Source organism: Leucoraja erinacea, unplaced genomic scaffold, assembly GCF_028641065.1.
Source record: "Leucoraja erinacea ecotype New England unplaced genomic scaffold, Leri_hhj_1 Leri_205S, whole genome shotgun sequence".
Taxonomy (NCBI): Eukaryota; Metazoa; Chordata; class Chondrichthyes; order Rajiformes; family Rajidae; genus Leucoraja; species Leucoraja erinaceus.
The window spans coordinates 83,126-99,759 of NW_026576106.1; the positions used below are offsets into that span (position 1 = coordinate 83,126).

The 16,634-nt window shown below is 53.0% G+C and overlaps 1 protein-coding gene across 1 annotated transcript in view; it reads left to right on the top strand.

Annotated features, from left to right (window-relative positions):
- The window catches only part of slc25a24 (solute carrier family 25 member 24), a 32,459-nt gene extending 16,170 nt beyond the window's left edge, over positions 1–16,289 (top strand). Inside the window, exons 4-10 of the mRNA XM_055666168.1 lie at positions 2,333–2,444; positions 4,813–4,971; positions 5,794–5,946; positions 8,835–8,942; positions 9,798–9,965; positions 11,605–11,755; positions 14,347–16,289. Of these exons, the coding sequence (XP_055522143.1) occupies positions 2,333–2,444; positions 4,813–4,971; positions 5,794–5,946; positions 8,835–8,942; positions 9,798–9,965; positions 11,605–11,755; positions 14,347–14,531 (1,036 nt within the window). The 3' untranslated portion in view covers positions 14,532–16,289. The remainder of the gene's footprint in view (positions 1–2,332; positions 2,445–4,812; positions 4,972–5,793; positions 5,947–8,834; positions 8,943–9,797; positions 9,966–11,604; positions 11,756–14,346) is intronic.
- The last annotated feature ends 345 nt before the right edge of the window (positions 16,290–16,634 follow it).

Here is a 16,634-nt window from a genome sequence, read left to right on the forward strand (position 1 = left end):
GTCTATGCCGCATCTGCTCCCAGGATGAGGTGTTCCACTCCAGGGCATCGGCGATGTCCTCATTATTCAGGGAACGGGGATTCCCCTCTTCGACTTTAGATGAGGCTCTCTACAGGGTCTCTTCTATACCCCGTAACACTGCTTTCTCTCCCCATCCCCCCACTCGTAACAAGGGTAGAGTCCCCCTTGTCCTCACCTTTTACCCCACCAGCCGTCACATACAACAAGTAACCCTCCGTCAGTTTCGCCACCTCCAACGTGACCCCACCACTCGCCACATCTTCCCATCTCCCCCCATTTCTGCCTTCCACAAAGACCGCTCCCTCCATAACTCCCTTGTCAATTCTTCCCTTCCCTCTCGGTCCACCCCCTCCCCGGGCACTTTCCTTGCAACCGCAAGAAATGCAACACCTGTCCCTTTACCTCCCCCCTCGACTCCATTCAAGGACCCAAGCAGTTGTTCCAGGTGCGACAGAGGTTCACCTGTATCTCCTCCAACCTCATCTACTGCATCCACTGCTCTAGATGTCAGCTGATCTACATCGGTGAGACCAAGCATAGGTTGGGCGATCGTTTCGCCGAACATCTCCGCTCAGTCCGCAATAACCTACCTGAACCCCCGGTGGCTCAGCACTTCAACTCCCCCTCCCATTCCCAATCCGACCTCTCTGTCCTGGGTCTCCTCCATGGCCAGAGTGAGCAACACCGGAAATTGGAGGAACAGCACCTCATATTCCGCCTGGGGAGTCTGCATCCTGAGGGCTTGAACATTGAATTCTCCCAATTTTGTTAGCCCTTGCTGTCTCCTCCACTTCCTCAGCCCTCGGGCTGTCTCCTCCCTTCCCCCAGCCCTCGGGCTCCTCCTCCTCCTTTTTCCTTCCTTCTCCCCGCCACCCCCTATCAGTCTGAAGAAGGGTTTCGGCCCGAAACGTTGCCTATTTCCTTCGCTCGGTCTGCGAGACTGCGAGCTCCTCGATGGTGAAATCTGCAGGCAGCGGTTGTAGCGTTGATCCCGGGCTATGGATCGATCCCCGATGGTAAGTCCACGGCCCCGCGGTGGGGCTCAAAGTCAGTCCCGAGCAAGGCCGCCAGCTCCATGATGTTAGGCTGCAGAGCGACCGGAGATATGATTCGGAAAACAATCGCATCTCCGGCAAGGTAAGAGATTGGGGGAAAAAGATGTTTCCCCTCCCCCCCACATAAAACAAACCAGAGAACATTAACACAAACTTTTAAAACACACTAAAAATAACAAAAAAGATGAAAAGACAGACAGACCGTTGGCGAGGCTGCCATCTGGTGGTATTTAACCTCCCTCTCAAATTGCAGATTAAAACTTACTTGCAACATCTTTGATTTTTATGTCATGTTTTCAGCATTTGCACGCGTTTAGATTTCAGTATTTTCTGATTTGTTTATTCAGTATGCCTGAAGCAGCAGCGATGTGTTGGTGCAGTGGGTAGAGCTGCCCTGTTCCGCGTCCAATCTCGACCTGGATCCCGCTCGGATCCCCAGGGTGGGGTTACCAATCTCTGTGGGTTGGTGGCTATTGAGGGAGTGCAGCGTAGGTTCACCAGGTTAATTCCCGGGATGGCGGGATTGTCATCTGCTGAGAAAATGGAGCGGCTGGGCTTGTACACTCTGGAGTTTAGAAGGATGAGAGGGGATCTTATTGAAACATATAAGATTGTTAAGGGTTTGGACACGCTAGAGGCAGGAAACATGTTCCCGATGTTGGGGGAGTCCAGAACCAGGGGCCACAGTTTAAGAATAAGGGGTAAGCCATTTAGAACAGAGATGAGGAAATAGTTTTTCACACAGAGAATGGTGAGTCTGTGGAATTCTCGGACTCAGAGGGCGGTGGAGGCCGGTTCTCTGATACTTTCAAGAGAGAGCTAGATAGGGCTCTTAAAGATAGCGGACTCAGGGGATATTGGGAGAAGGCAGGAACGGGGTACTGATTGTGGATGATCAGCCATGATCACATTGAATGGTGGTGCTGGCTCGAAGGGCCGAATGGCCTACTCCTGCACCTATTGTCTATTGGCTCTGCTGACCACGGTACATTATCCTGCTGTGTGGATAAGCAGAGATGTTTGAGGGGTTACTGATGGGAAGGCGTAGACAGAATATAATGAGGTCAGTGTAAATGAGTGTTCATGGCTGGCCTTGACTGAATGGGCCGAATGGCCTGTTTCCCTGATGTATGACACGTAGAGGGGTTTAACTTTCAGGCTGTTTGCAGGGAGGGTTCTGTAACGTAGTATTGTTGGGTGGAGAGCGTGCGGGGACGGAGCTGACACACTGACCTCACCATTGCTTCTCTCCACAGCATGGATGAAGATGGCACCATGACCATTGACTGGAACGAATGGCGTGACCACTTCACCTTCAATCCGGCAACCAGCATTCAGGAAATCATCCAGTTCTGGAAACACTCTACGGTGAGCACAGAGGGATTGTACTCTTCATGTCTGTAGCATCTTGGCTGCTGCGACCCCCCCTCCCTCAGAGCCCCCCCCCCCCCCCCCCTCTCCAGTAGAGCCCCTCTCTCCAGCAGAGCCCCCCCTCCAGCAGAGCCCCCCCCCCCCCCCCCCACCAGCAGAGGCCCCCCCCTCTCTCCAGCAGAGCCCCCCCTCTCCAGCAGAGCCCCCCCTCTCTCCAGCAGAGCCCCCCCCCCTCCCAGCAGAGCCCCCCCCCCCCCCCCTCCAGCAGAGGCCCCCCCTCTCTCCAGCAGCAGAGGCCCCCCCTCCTCTCCAGCAGAGCCCCCCCCTCTCCAGCAGAGCCCCTCTCTCCAGCAGAGCCCCCCTCTCCAGCAGAGGCCCCTCCCCCCTCCAGCAGAGTCCCCCCTCCAGCAGAGCCCCCCCTCTCCAGCAGAGCCCCCCCTCTCTAGCAGAGAGCCCCCCCTCTCCAGCAGAGCCCCCCCCTCCAGCAGAGCCCCCCCCTCTCTCCAGCAGAGGCCCCCCCTCTCTCCAGCAGAGGCCCCCCCTCTCTCCAGCAGAGCCCCTCTCTCCAGCAGAGCCCCCCTCTCCAGCAGAGCCCCCCCTCTCTCCCTCAGCAGAGGCCCCCCCTCTCCCAGCAGAGGCCCCCCCCCCCTCTCTTCCCAGCAGAGGCCCCCCTCTCCAGCAGAGGCCCCCCCTCTCTCCAGCAGAGGGCCCCCCCTCTCTCCAGCAGAGGCCCCCCCCTCTCTCCAGCAGAGGCCCCCCCCTCTCTCCAGCAGAGGCCCCCCCTCTCTCCAGCAGAGGCCCCCCCTCTCTCCAGCAGAGGCCCCCCTCTCTCCAGCAGAGGCCCCCCTCTCTCCAGCAGAGGCCCCCCCTCTCTCCAGCAGAGCCCCCCCTCTCCAGCAGAGCCCCCCCCTCTCCAGCAGAGCCCCCCCTCCTCCCAGCAGAGCCCCCCCAGCAGAGGCCCCCCCCCTCTCTCCAGCAGAGGCCCCCCCCTCCGCTCTCTCCAGCAGAGGCCCCCCTCTCTCCAGCAGAGGCCCCCCCCTCTCCAGCAGAGGAGGCCCCCCCTCTCTCCAGCAGAGGCCCCCCTCTCTCCAGCAGAGGCCCCCCCTCTCTCCAGCAGAGGCCCCCCTCTCTCCAGCAGAGGCCCCCCCTCTCTCCAGCAGAGGCCCCCCCCTCTCTCCAGCAGAGGCCCCCCTCTCTCCAGCAGAGGCCCCCCTCTCTCCAGCAGAGGCCCCCCCTCTCTCCAGCAGAGGCCCCCCCTCTCTCCAGCAGAGGCCCCCACCCCTCCAGCAGAGCCCTCCCTCTCTCCAGCAGAGGCCCCCACCCCTCCAGCAGAGCCCTCCCTCTCTCCAGCAGAGCCCCCCCCTCCTCTCCAGCAGAGCCCCCCCCCCCCTCCAGCAGAGCCCCCCACCCCTCCAGCAGAGCCCCCCCCCTCTCCAGGCTCACCCCACCTGTGGAGCAGTCAGTGCCAGTCTAACGGGTTGCAGTAAACGGAATATACGCAGCAAATCAGAATTGTACTTTATTGGCCAAATATTTGCAACATACGAGGAATTTGATTTGCCGTACAGTCACACCAATAAAAAGCACCAGAACACACAAAATACATTTTAATATAAACATCCACCACAGTGACTCCTCCACATTCCTCACTGTGATGGAAGGCGACAATTTCTTCCCCTCTTTGTCCCCCAGCGGTCGGGGGTCTCGAGCCTTCCGTTGCCGGGACGATCTCACTCCCGTAGCCGGCGCTGGGCCTCCTCGTCAGGGTGATCAAGTTCCTGTATCGGGCGGGGCAGAGGTGGGGGGGGGGGGGGGAATCTCAGCTCCCCCGCGCCAGGCAATCTGACCCCGGGGTCAGGGCTGGTCAGCTAGTCTCGGCTTGAGACCGACGTCGGGAAGCTCCAAAAGCTCCTCGATGTTAAAGTCCGCAGGCTGCGGTTGGAGCGTCGATCCCAGGCAAGGAATCAGCCCCGATGGTCAGTCCACGGCCCCGCGGTGGGGCTCAAAGTCAGTCCCGAGCGAGGCCGCCAGCTCCATGATGTTAGGCTGCAGAGCGACCGGAGATACGATCCGGAAAACAATCGCACCTCCGGCAAGGTTAGAGATGGACAAAAAGTTTCCCCCCGACCCCCTCCCCTCCGCCCACATAAAACAAACCAGAGAACATTAACACAAAGTTTTAAAACACACTAAGAATAAGATGAGAGGTAGGCGAATCTGCCATTGAATGTGAGGCATGGTGAATAATGAGTGATTATGACAGTTGTACTGTGCCATGTGTGATGCTGACAGCATCATTGTCACTCCCCCATTGTCCTTGATGCCTGCGCTCTTGCCCTCGGTAACTGTGCACCGATGCCCGCAGGTCCTGGATATCGGCGAAAGTGTGACCATCCCCGATGAGTTCACTGAAGAGGAGAGGACGTCGGGCATGTGGTGGAGGCAGCTACTGTCTGGGGCAGTGGCGGGAGCTGTGTCACGCACGGGTACAGCCCCCCTGGATCGCCTCAAAGTCCTCATGCAGGTCAGTGGCAATTTTACTGAGCGGCGGCACGGTGGCACAGCGGGGTAGAGCTTCCGCCTCACGGCGCCAGAGACCAGGGTTCAATGCTGACTACGGGTGCTGTCACTACGGAGTTTGTACCTTCTCCCCGTGACCTGCGTGGGTTTTCTCCGAGATCTTCGGTTTCCTCCCACACTACAATGACGTGCTAGTTTGTAGGTTGATTGGCTTGGTGTAAATGTAAAGGTTGTCCCCAGTGTGTGTCGGGTTGTGTTAATGTGCGGGGGTCGGTGTGGGCCCAGGAGTCTGTTTCTATGCTGCATCTCTACACTACACTACAGCCATGTGTAGCAGAGGTGCCTTCTGTACCCCTCTATACATTCCCAGGGGTTGTGAAATCTGTTGTTACAGGTTAAACGCTAAAGTCTTTGCTTTGTAATATTGTGTACAATGTAAAAATAAATCTGAAATAAGATTATAATGACCAGGAGTAGGTAATAGTTTAGGTAACCTATCCATGTTCTCCACAGATGCTGCCTGACCCGCTGAGTTACTCCAGCACTCTGTGAAACGTCACCTATCCATGTTCTCCACAGATGCTGCCTGACCCGCTGAGTTACTCCAGCACTCTGTGAAACGTCACCTATCCATGTTCTCCACAGATGCTGCCTGACCCGCTGAGTTACTCCAGCACTCTGTGAAACGTCATCTATCCATGTTCTCCACAGATGCTGCCTGACCCGCTGAGTTACTCCAGCATTGTGTGTCTATCTATCTGTGTTTCTGTTGTACAACAGATAAGATGTTTATTCATTTACTGAATGTTGAATTGTTTAAAACTAGGTTCATGCTTCCAAAACCAACCAGATGAGTATGTTCGGCGGTTTCAAGCAGATGTTGAAGGAGGGGGGAGCGATTTCCCTGTGGCGGGGAAACGGGATGAACGTGGTGAAGATCGCCCCAGAAACAGCCATCAAGTTCATGGCCTATGAACAGGTACTGGCTGTGTGTGAAAACGCAGGTACAGGTGTGTGAGAATGCAGGTACAGGTGTGTGAGAATGCAGGTATAGGTGTGTGAGAGAACGCAGGTTTGTGTCTGCAACCACAGAGACCACAGAGGGCCTGTCACCTGCCCAGACGTCTCCCCTGGCCCTCATCCCCTCAAATGTAAGGGAGTCCCAGGTAGACAGGTGGGCCGGTGACGGGTGTGTACTTCCGCACCACACCGCACCCCAGGCTGCCAGCAGCATCATCTCGTCCATCCTTGCTGCCACACAGCAGCAAAACAGGCCCTTCGGCCCAACTAGTCAATGCTGACCAAGATACCCTATTAAAGATAGTGCTATTTGCCCATATTCTGCTCATATCCATTGAAACGCACCAGAGATTGGTGTGCAAAATTAGAGCACATGGTATTGAGGGTAGGGTATTGACATGGATAGAGAACTGGCTGGCAGACAGGAAACATAGAGTAGGTATTAACGGGTCCTTTTCAGAATGGCAGGCAGTGACTAGTGGGGTGCCGCAAGGCTCGGTGCTGAGACCCCAGTTATTTACAATATTAACAATTTAGACGAGGGAATTAAATGTAACATCTCCAAGTTTGCGGATAACACAAAGCTGGGAGGCAGTGTGAGCTGCGATGAGGATGTTATGAGACTGCAAGGTGACTTGGATAGGCTGGGTGAGTGGGCAGATGCATGGCAGATGCAGCATAATGTGGATAAATGTGAGGTTATCCACTTTGGTGGCAAAAACAGGAAGGCAGATTATTATCTAAATGGAGTCAGATTAGGAAAAGAGGAAATACAACGAGATCTAGGTGTGCTTGTACATCAGTCACTGAAAGTAAGCAGGTGGAGAAACTCAGCGGGTGCAGCAGCATCTATGGAGCGAAGGAAATAGGCAACGTTTCGGGCCGAAACCCTTCTTCAGACCTTCTTCGCTCCATAGATGCTGCTGCACCCGCTGAGTTTCTCCAGCTTTTTTGTGTAACCTTCGATTCTCCAGCATCTGCAGTTCCTTCTTAAACACTGAAAGTAAACATGCAGTTACAGCAGGCAGTGAAGAAAGCGAATGGTATGTTGGCCTTCATAGTGAGAGGATTTGAGTTTAGGAGCAAGGAGGTCCTTCTGCAGTTGTATAGGGCCCTGGTGAAACTGCAACTGGAGTATTGTGTGGAGTTTTGGTCTCCTAATTTAAGGAAGGACATTCTTTCTATTGAGGGAGTGCAGCATAGGTTCACCACGTTAATTCCCGGGATGGCGGGACTGTCATATGATGAAAGAATGGGTCGACTGGGCTTGTATTCGCTGGAATTTAGAATGATGAGAGGGGATCTTAGAGAAACATAAAATTCTTAAGGGTTTGGACAGGCTAGATGCAGGAAACATGTTCCCGATGTTGGGGGAGTCCAGAACCAGGGGTCACAGTTTAAGATTAAGGGGTCGGCCATTTAGGACTGAGATGAGGAAAAACCTTTTCACCCAGAGAGTTGTGAATCTGTGGAATTCTCTGCCACAGAAGGCAGTGGTGGTCGATTCACTGGATGTTTTCAAGGGAGAGTTAGATTTAGCTCTTCGGGCTAACGGAATCAAGGGATATGGGGAGAAATCAGGAACAGGGTACTGATTGTGGATGTTTAGCCATGATCATATTGAATGGTGGTGCTGGCTCGAAGGGCCGAATGGCCTCCTCCTGCACCTATTTTTCTGTATTTCTATGAAACCTTTCCTAACTATTTAATTGTTTAAGATGTTTTAAATGTTGTTATTGTACTCCTTCTGCAGCTTCCTCTGGTAGTTTGTTCCACATACACACCACCCCCTGTGGACAACATGCCCCTTACACCACCACAAAGCTCTGCCCTCCAGCCTGGGGGAAAAGTGTGAACATCTTCCCTCTTTGTGCCCCTCAATGTTATAAACCTCTCAGGGTCACCCCTCAGCCTCTTCTACTCCAGGAAACGGCACCAGCCTATCCTGCCACCACTCTGCCAGTTTCCCACTGAATCTAGATGGGGAGGGGGGTGTTCATAAGTGTTAGAGGCAAATCAGGCCATTTGGCCCATCATGTCTACGCAGCCATTCTATCTCCCTCCTATGGCCTATTGTCTATTGTCAAACGCCATTCTCCTGCCTTCTCCCCGTAACCCCTAACACCCCTGCCTGTGGGAATGTGGGGAAAATAGATTGTAGGGAAAAATATTGGGGGGCGGGGGGGGTTGGATGTGAGCTAGCATCGACTTGATGGGCCAAATGGCCTCCCTCTATGAAGTGAGGCAAAATGGAAATGAGAGCAATTCCACAGCCGGGACATTCGCCCTCCTCGATACGATACACTATTCCACAGCCAGGACATTCGCCCTCCTCGATACGATACACTCCAGACTATAGGGGCTGTCCCACTGTCATCACCTAACTCACAACCTCTGCCGAGTTTGCCCTTGACTCGTACCCGCAGCATGGTCGTCACCAGGGCGTAGGAGGGTGTAGCTGGCCGTGATGCTAGTCGTAGGTGCTCGTGGCATCAAGTAGGTCGGAGCGTTTTTCTAGCCTGATGAAAAATGTCCACGAGTAAAAAAGGTTGTGAATTAGGTGGTGAAAGTGGGACAGCCCCTTCTCTCTAACTCGCCAGATCCCAGTTCCCCTGGCATTAGTTTTTTTGCTATGGATGCTGGCATCTGTCTTCTGTCTCTGTCAACTCACTGTCCCACAATGGGTGAATACAGAGGTTGGACCTCACCCACTGCCTGATCTCCCTAATGTTACCCTCTCCTGAGTGACCATCATCTCTGGACCTTGCAGTCCAGAGATGTCTCATGTACTGGGATGTGGAGGGTGGGATCAGGTGGTCCTTGACTCTCACTCACTTTGTCTTACAGTATAAGAAACTCATCGCTCCCAATTGTGAAAACATCCGTACACACGAGAGGTTCATCGCGGGATCACTAGCTGGTGCCACAGCTCAGACCAGCATTTACCCAATGGAGGTGGGTACAGATGTGACACAAAGCCACAGGCAATGTCAGATGATTCACAGGGCCATGCACAAGATTCTCCCAGCACAGAAGCAGCCACAATCTGCCCACATTCCCCACCTCTCCCAGTTCCACAACTCCTGCTCTCGACTCTCCCACCTGGGCTCAATGCTGCCATCTGGCCCCCAATAGATGAACTGCACCCGTCACAGCTCAGAGCTCAGGCCAAGTTGGAATTTCATGAAGTACAGACTGTAGGGTCACGCCCAACGTCCCAGAGAGAGAGAGAGCAGAGAGGGCACAGAGAGAGAGTGCAGAGAGAGAGAGGGCACAGAGAGAGCAGAGAGGGCACAGAGAGGGCACAGAGAGAGAGCGCAGAGAGAGAGGGCACAGAGAGAACAGAGAGGGCACAGAGAGAGAGAGCGAGGGAGAGAGCAGAGAGGGGACAGAGAGAGAGGGCGGGGAGAGAGAGAGGGCACAGAGAGAGAGAGGAGGGGCACAGAGAGAGAGAGAGAGAGAGGGCACGGAGAGAGAGAGAGAGAGAGGGCACGGAGAGAGAGAGAAAGAGGGCACAGAGAGAGAGAGAGGGCACAGAGAACAGAGAGGGCACAGAGAACAGAGAGGGCACAGAGAGAGAGAGAGGGCACAGAGAACAGAGAGGGCACAGAGAACAGAGAGGGCACAGAGAGAGAGAGAGGGCAGAGAGAACAGAGAGAGCGAGCAGAGCTGAATTAGAGACTGCAGGTCACGCCCAATGTCCCAGAGAGATGGCGGGCAGGTGGGCGGGCACAGCGAGGGGGTGTGGGCACGGTGCCAGTGTTGAATGGGAGGGAAACCAAACGCCTTGTCTTTCTCTCACCACGGCAGGTCCTGAAGACCAGGATGGCTCTGCGTAAGACAGGCCAATACGCGGGAGTGGGGGATTGCGTGAAGAAGATTTGGATGAACGAGGGGCTGATTGCTTTCTACAAAGGCTACATTCCAAATATTCTGGGCATTATTCCATACGCTGGCATCGATCTGGCCATTTATGAGGTAGGTCTGTAGAGACACGGCGAATAACAGGCCCTTCAGGATGTGGTGATAGAATTGGAGGCAGCGCAGAGTGACCAGGGCAACTCCGACTGACTGCAGAGTGACCAGGGTAACTCCGACTGCAGAGTGACCAGGGTAACTCCGACTGCAGAGTGACCAGGGCAACTCCGACTGCAGAGTGACCAGGGCAACTCCGACTGCAGAGTGACCAGGGCAACTCTGACTGCAGAGTGACCAGGGCAACTCTGACTGCAGAGTGACCAGGGTAACTCTGACTGCAGAGTGACCAGGGCAACTCTGACTGCAGAGTGACCAGGGTAACTCTGACTGCAGAGTGACCAGGGCAACTCCTGGGATGAATGTTGTCCAATGAAGGAAACATGTTCCCAATGTTGGGGGAGTCCAGAACCAGGGGCCACAGTTTAAGAATAAGGGGTAAGCCATTTAGAACGGAGACGAGGAAACACTTTTTCTCACAGAGAGTTGTGAGTCTGGAATTCTCTGCCTCAGAGGGCGGTGGAGGCCGGTTCTCTGGATGCTTTCAAGAGAGAGCTAGATAGGGCTCTTAAAGATAGCGGAGTCAGGGGATATGGGGAGAAGGCAGGAACGGGGTACTGATTGTGGATGATCAGCCATGATCACATTGAATGGCGGTGCTGGCTCAAAGGGCCAAATGGTCTACTCCTGCACCTATTGTCTATAGTACAGCACAGGAAGAGGCCCTTCGGCCCACAATGTCTGTGCTGACCATGATGTTGGTCAGGTTGAACTACATGATCCATGCCCCTACACTCCTTGCACATCGTTGATCTTATCTCACTACAACCCCGGCCTCCTCCCCAGGCACCCACCTTTGTCAGAGAGATTTACGGGGCGTTATTCACACCGAGAGGAGTGAATGGCTGGAAAGTTTCACTTGGGTAGATGCCGCAACATATCAATCTGATTTGGGGTCGACAAAAATGCTGGAGAAACTCAGCGGGTGAGGCAGCATCTATGGAGCGAAGGAAATAGGTGACGTTTCGGATCGAAACCAGAAGCATTTGCAGTTCCTTAACCAATGTGGTTTGAGAGACAATTAACGGGCAGGGAATGAAGGATTTAACGTAAGCCATGGCAAGTTGCTGGGATTAGTTGACATTTACACCATGGACAGTACAGACATAGTGGGTCGAAGGGTCTGTTCATGAGATGTACTATGTATTGGTTTGTGTTTGAGATTTCCAGCATCTGCACTATCCAATGACAGGCAGTGGTGGTGATTCCAGCTTTATAAACAGGAGCTGGAAACGAGCTGACACCAGTCATAGAATCTTGCTCAGATTCACCATGGGTTGGAAGTGAAAACAAAGGCCACTCTGGCCTCAGCTAATGGGACGGGCTGAATGATGTCAGAGGTGATGTTGTAATCATAATGCATGGAGCTCTAGTTGAGAAAGGGTGTGGATTCAGTCTGGCCATGCTGACACACTGGAGCGAGTGGACCTCTCGTGCAGTTACACCAGCTAACAGGACGAGCTCTAGGTCAGTGCAGGTGTTGGTGTGGTGCATTCACCAGATGTGTAGAGGATGGGATTGTACACAGAGCTGTGTCATTGTATTTACCTCTCACCCATCGTCTCCTCTCCTCTGCCTGCAGACGTTGAAGCAGTCCTGGCTCAACAAATACGCCAAGGACTCCGCAAACCCAGGGATCTTGGTCCTGCTAGCGTGTGGTACCATCTCCAGCACCTGTGGTCAACTGGCCAGCTATCCCCTGGCCCTGGTCCGCACCCGCATGCAGGCACAAGGTGAGCTGTTACCCCTAACCCTTTGTAAACCGCGGGTCAAAGGAGGTGGAGGAATTGAGTGAAATCCAGGTTAGCCGGGAAGTGGTGTTAGGTAAATTGAATGGATTAAAGGCCGATAAATCCCCAGGGCCAGATAGGCTGCATCCCAGAGTACTTAAGGAAGTAGCTCCAGAAATAGTGGATGCATTAGTAATAATCTTTCAAAACTCTTTAGATTCTGGAGTAGTTCCTGAAGATTGGCGGGTAGCAAACGTAACCCCACTTTTTAAGAAGGGAGGGAGAGAGAAAATGGGGAATTACAGACCAGTTAGTCTAACATCGGTAGTGGGGAAACTGCTAGAGTCAGTTATTAAAGATGGGATAGCAGCACATTTGGAAAGTGGTGAAATCATTGGACAAAGTCAGCATGGATTTACGAAAGGTAAATCATGTTTGACGAATCTTATAGAATTTTTCGAGGATGTAACTAGTAGCGTGGATAGGGGAGAACCAGTGGATGTGGTGTATCTGGACTTCCAGAAGGCTTTCGACAAGGTCCCACATAAGAGATTAGTATACAAACTTTAAGCACAAGGCATTGGGAGTTCAGTATTGATGTGGATAGAGAACTGGCTGGCAAACAGGAAGCAAAGAGTAGGAGTAAACGGGTCCTTTTCACAATGGCAGGCAGTGACTAGTGGGGTACCCCAAGGCTCAGTACTGGGACCCCAGCTATTTACAATATATATTAATGATCTGGATGAGGGAATTGAAGGCAATATCTCCAAGTTTGCGGATGACACTAAGCTGGGGGGCAGTGTTAGCTGTGAGGAGGATGCTAGGAGACTGCAGGGTGACTTGGATAGGCTGGGTGAGTGGGCAAATGTTTGGCAGATGCAGTATAATGTGGATAAATGTGAGGTTATCCATTTTGGTGGCAAAAACAGGAAAGCAGACTATTATCTAAATGGTGGCCGATTGGGAAAGGGGGAGATGCAGCGAGACCTGGGTGTCATGGTACACCAGTCATTGAAGGTAGGCATGCAGGTGCAGCAGGCAGTAAAGAAAGCGAATGGTATGTTAGCTTTCATTGCAAAAGGATTTGAGTATAGGAGCAGAGAGGTTCTACTGCAGTTGTACAGGGTCTTGGTGAGACCACACCTGGAGTATTGCGTACAGTTTTGGTCTCCAAATCTGAGGAAGGACATTATTGCCATAGAGGGAGTGCAGAGACGGTTCACCAGACTGATTCCTGGGATGTCAGGACTGTCTTATGAAGAAAGACTGGATAGACTTGGTTTATACTCTCTAGAATTTAGAAGATTGAGAGGGGATCTTATAGAAACTTACAAAATTCTTAAGGGGTTGGACAGGCTAGATGCAGGAAGATTGTTCCCGATGTTAGGGAAGTCCAGGACAAGGGGTCACAGCTTAAGGATAAAGGGGAAATCCTTTAAAACCGAGATGAGAAGAACTTTTTTCACGCAGAGAGTGGTGAATCTCTGGAACTCTCTGCCACAGAGGGTAGTTGAGGCCAGTCCATTGGCTATATTTAAGAGGGAGTTAGATGTGGCCCTTGTGGCTAAGGGGATCAGGGGGTATGGAGAGAAGGCAGGTACAGGATACTGAGTTGGATGATCAGCCATGATCATATTGAATGGCGGTGCAGGCTCGAAGGGCCGAATGGCCTACTCCTGCACCTAATTTCTATGTTTCTAAAGTCCATGGACACCATGTCCACTGTCCTGCCGTGGTCAATCCTCCTGGTGAGACTAGATTCTCCACACAGAGACGCATTGACTGCCCCTTGTCAGTCAATAGACGATAGGTGCAGGAGTAGGCCATTCGGCCCTTCGAGCCAGCACCGTCATTCAATGTGATCATGGCCCCAATCAGTACCCCGTTCCTGCCTTCTCCCCATATCCCCTGACTCCGCTATCTTCAAGAGCCCTATCTAGCTGTCTCTTGAAAGTATCCAGAGAACCGGCCTCCACCGCCCTCAGAGGCAGAAAATTCCACAGACTCACAACTCTCTGTGAGAAAAAGTGTTTCCTCGTCTCCGTTCTAAATGGCTTACCCCTTATTCTTAAACTGTGTGTGGCCCCTGGTTCTGGACTCCCCCAACATCGGGAACTTGTTTCCTGCCTCTAACGTGTTCAAACCCTTAATAATCTTATATGTTTCATTAAGATAGCCTCTCATCCTTCTAAACTCCAGAGTGTACAAGCCCAGCTGCTCCATTCTCTCAGCATATGACAGTCCCGCCATCCCGGGAATGTGTCTGCCTCTCCATCACAATCCCTTCTAGTAACTTCTCCACCACTGACACAGGCTCACTGGCCTGTAGTTCCCTGTCTTGCCCTTCACTGCGCTTGGGGGGTGGGGGTGGGACAGGCTGGAGGGGCCGAGTGGCCTGATACAAGTATATCCCAGCATTTTTGTTTTTTAAGTTCCACTAAAAGTCGAGGTGCTCCAGACCAGGAAGTGCCTCTATTTCTGCCCCAGGGTGTGTCTGGTAGTTGGGGTAACCTTCAGCCCAGCTCCCTCGCGGGTAACAAGGGAACATTACTCCTGCCGCATGGTTCATTGACCAGGTACCACTGTTGTTGCAGCATCGTTGGAGGGAGCAAAGCAACGCAGCATGGTGCAAATGTTCCAGGACATTGTGGCCAAAGAGGGTCCCTTTGGCCTCTACCGTGGACTTGCTCCCAACTTCATGAAGGTCATCCCTGCTGTCAGCATCAGCTACGTGGTGTACGAACGCATGAGGATGGCCTTGGGCATGAACCCCACCTGAGACCAACGTCCACTCACCCCACAACTACAGATCACGGACGTCCACTCCTGCTCCAGAACCACAGATCACCAACGTCCACTCACCCCACAACTACAGATCACGGACGTCCACTCACCCCACAACTACAGATCACCGACGTCCAGTCACTCACTACCCCACCCCACCTCCGCACCTACTTCCCTGCTCCTCATCCATCATACCCGCTGGAACCAGACCCTTCGGCCCATTGAGTGCATGCTGACCATTGATCCCCACCAACAGCAGACCCATGCATTGGGGTGGCACCTTGAGCCACCACAAAGAGGCGACAGACCCTCAGCCGGTCACCATGGGATCCATCCATCCTCCGTGTCCGTGCCGACATTCAGTGGGACACGCCAAGGACCGTGTTCCCCAGACAACACGCGTGTGGTCTCTAGCCCAGCGCACATCCGTGTTCAGCAAATCCCAGCCCGACACGTGTGGTCGCCAGCTTGACACGTGTAGTCCACAGCCCAGCACATGTGTGATCCCCAGACCAGCACACACATGTTCCCCAGCCCCCACACACGTATTCCCCATCCCACACATACGTGTGATCCACAGCCCACACACGCGTGTGTTCCCAGCCCACACACACACACACGTGTTCCCCAGTCCACACACACGTGATCCCGTCCACACACACACGTGATCCCGTCCACACACACACGTGATCCCGTCCACACACACACGTGATCCCCAGCCCACACACACGTATGTTGCCCAGGTTTGTGTGTCAACTCTGATTGAAGCTTTGGCTGGTGAACGGAAAGTCCACTTTGACCCCTGTGGGATGTGTGCTAACTTGGTCCAGGATGTCCAGGGACTGGGCACCTCATTATGTTGGAATCTGGGGAAACTGGGTGGTGTGGGCGGCACGGTGGCGCAGCGGGTAGTGCTGCTGCCTCACAGTACCCGAGACCCGGCTTCCATCCCCATCTCCGGCACTGTGTGTCTATGTGGAGTTTGCACGTTCTCCCTGTGACCGCGTGGGTTTCCCCCGGGTGCTCCAGTTTCCTCCCACATAGACACACAGTGCCACAGTGTGGGTGAGGGTTAAAGGGCCCCCAGTGTGTGGGTGAGGGTTAGACTGTGGGGGGCAGTTGATGAACTGGTGACCGAGGTCTGGACTGGACACTACGTTCTGCCTGTGGACAGGTGGCACGAGTTGGTTACATCTTGTTCTGCAGACTGGGACAGGAGGCGGTGTGTACGCTGAGCTGGTCAGTCCCTCCGGCCGGTGATGGTCAGTGTGGGTGTACGCTGAGCTGGTCAGTCTCCGGCTGGTGATGGTGTGGGGGGAAACGCAAGCAGCTGTCTGCTGTCTCACTGTGTGGATTGGAACAGAATATATCCCATATTTTCAATCTCTGGTAATAACCTTTTTTTAAATTGACTTTTAGCTTGGCTTTCCAGTAATTCTGCAAATGATCAAATAATTCTTTGTCTCTGGTGTAATGGGCTTTATTCAATGGAAGATATCTATGAGATTTGCACTCTGTGCCTTCCAGACGTTGCTTTGAGTCAGTCAGCAACTTTCCAGGTTAAAATGGTGCTTTTAAATGTCCATCTGAGACATGTTAATGAACGATGGCAGTAATCTGGGCGTGTGGATCTACATATAATCATGTAGGTTGGGTGGGTCTGTTTATCCACTTTGCTGCTGTACTTTGTATGTCATTTTATATTGGGTTTGCATGGATTTTTAATCAATAAATTGCGATGGTTTATTTACAACAGTGCGTAGGAACAGGTTTATATGGCTGAGCTGCTGTAACAGGAGCTGGCAGTGGGCACAAAGTCTGATGCAAAGTCAATCTCATTCGTCACATACACCTGAAGGTGCAGTGAAATGAATTTGCCAGCAGCGATACTTAAAAACACACACAATAGAATTTAACACAAACATCCGCCACAACATTCATTCTTCACTGTGGTGGAAGGCAACTTAGTTCAGACAGTCCTCCTCCTTTGTCCACCCGTGGTTGGGACCATGAACCCTCTGTAGTCGTCACTACGGATGTACAGGCCCTCTCGTCGGGATGATCCAAACTCCGATGTCGGGACGGTCAAACACACTCC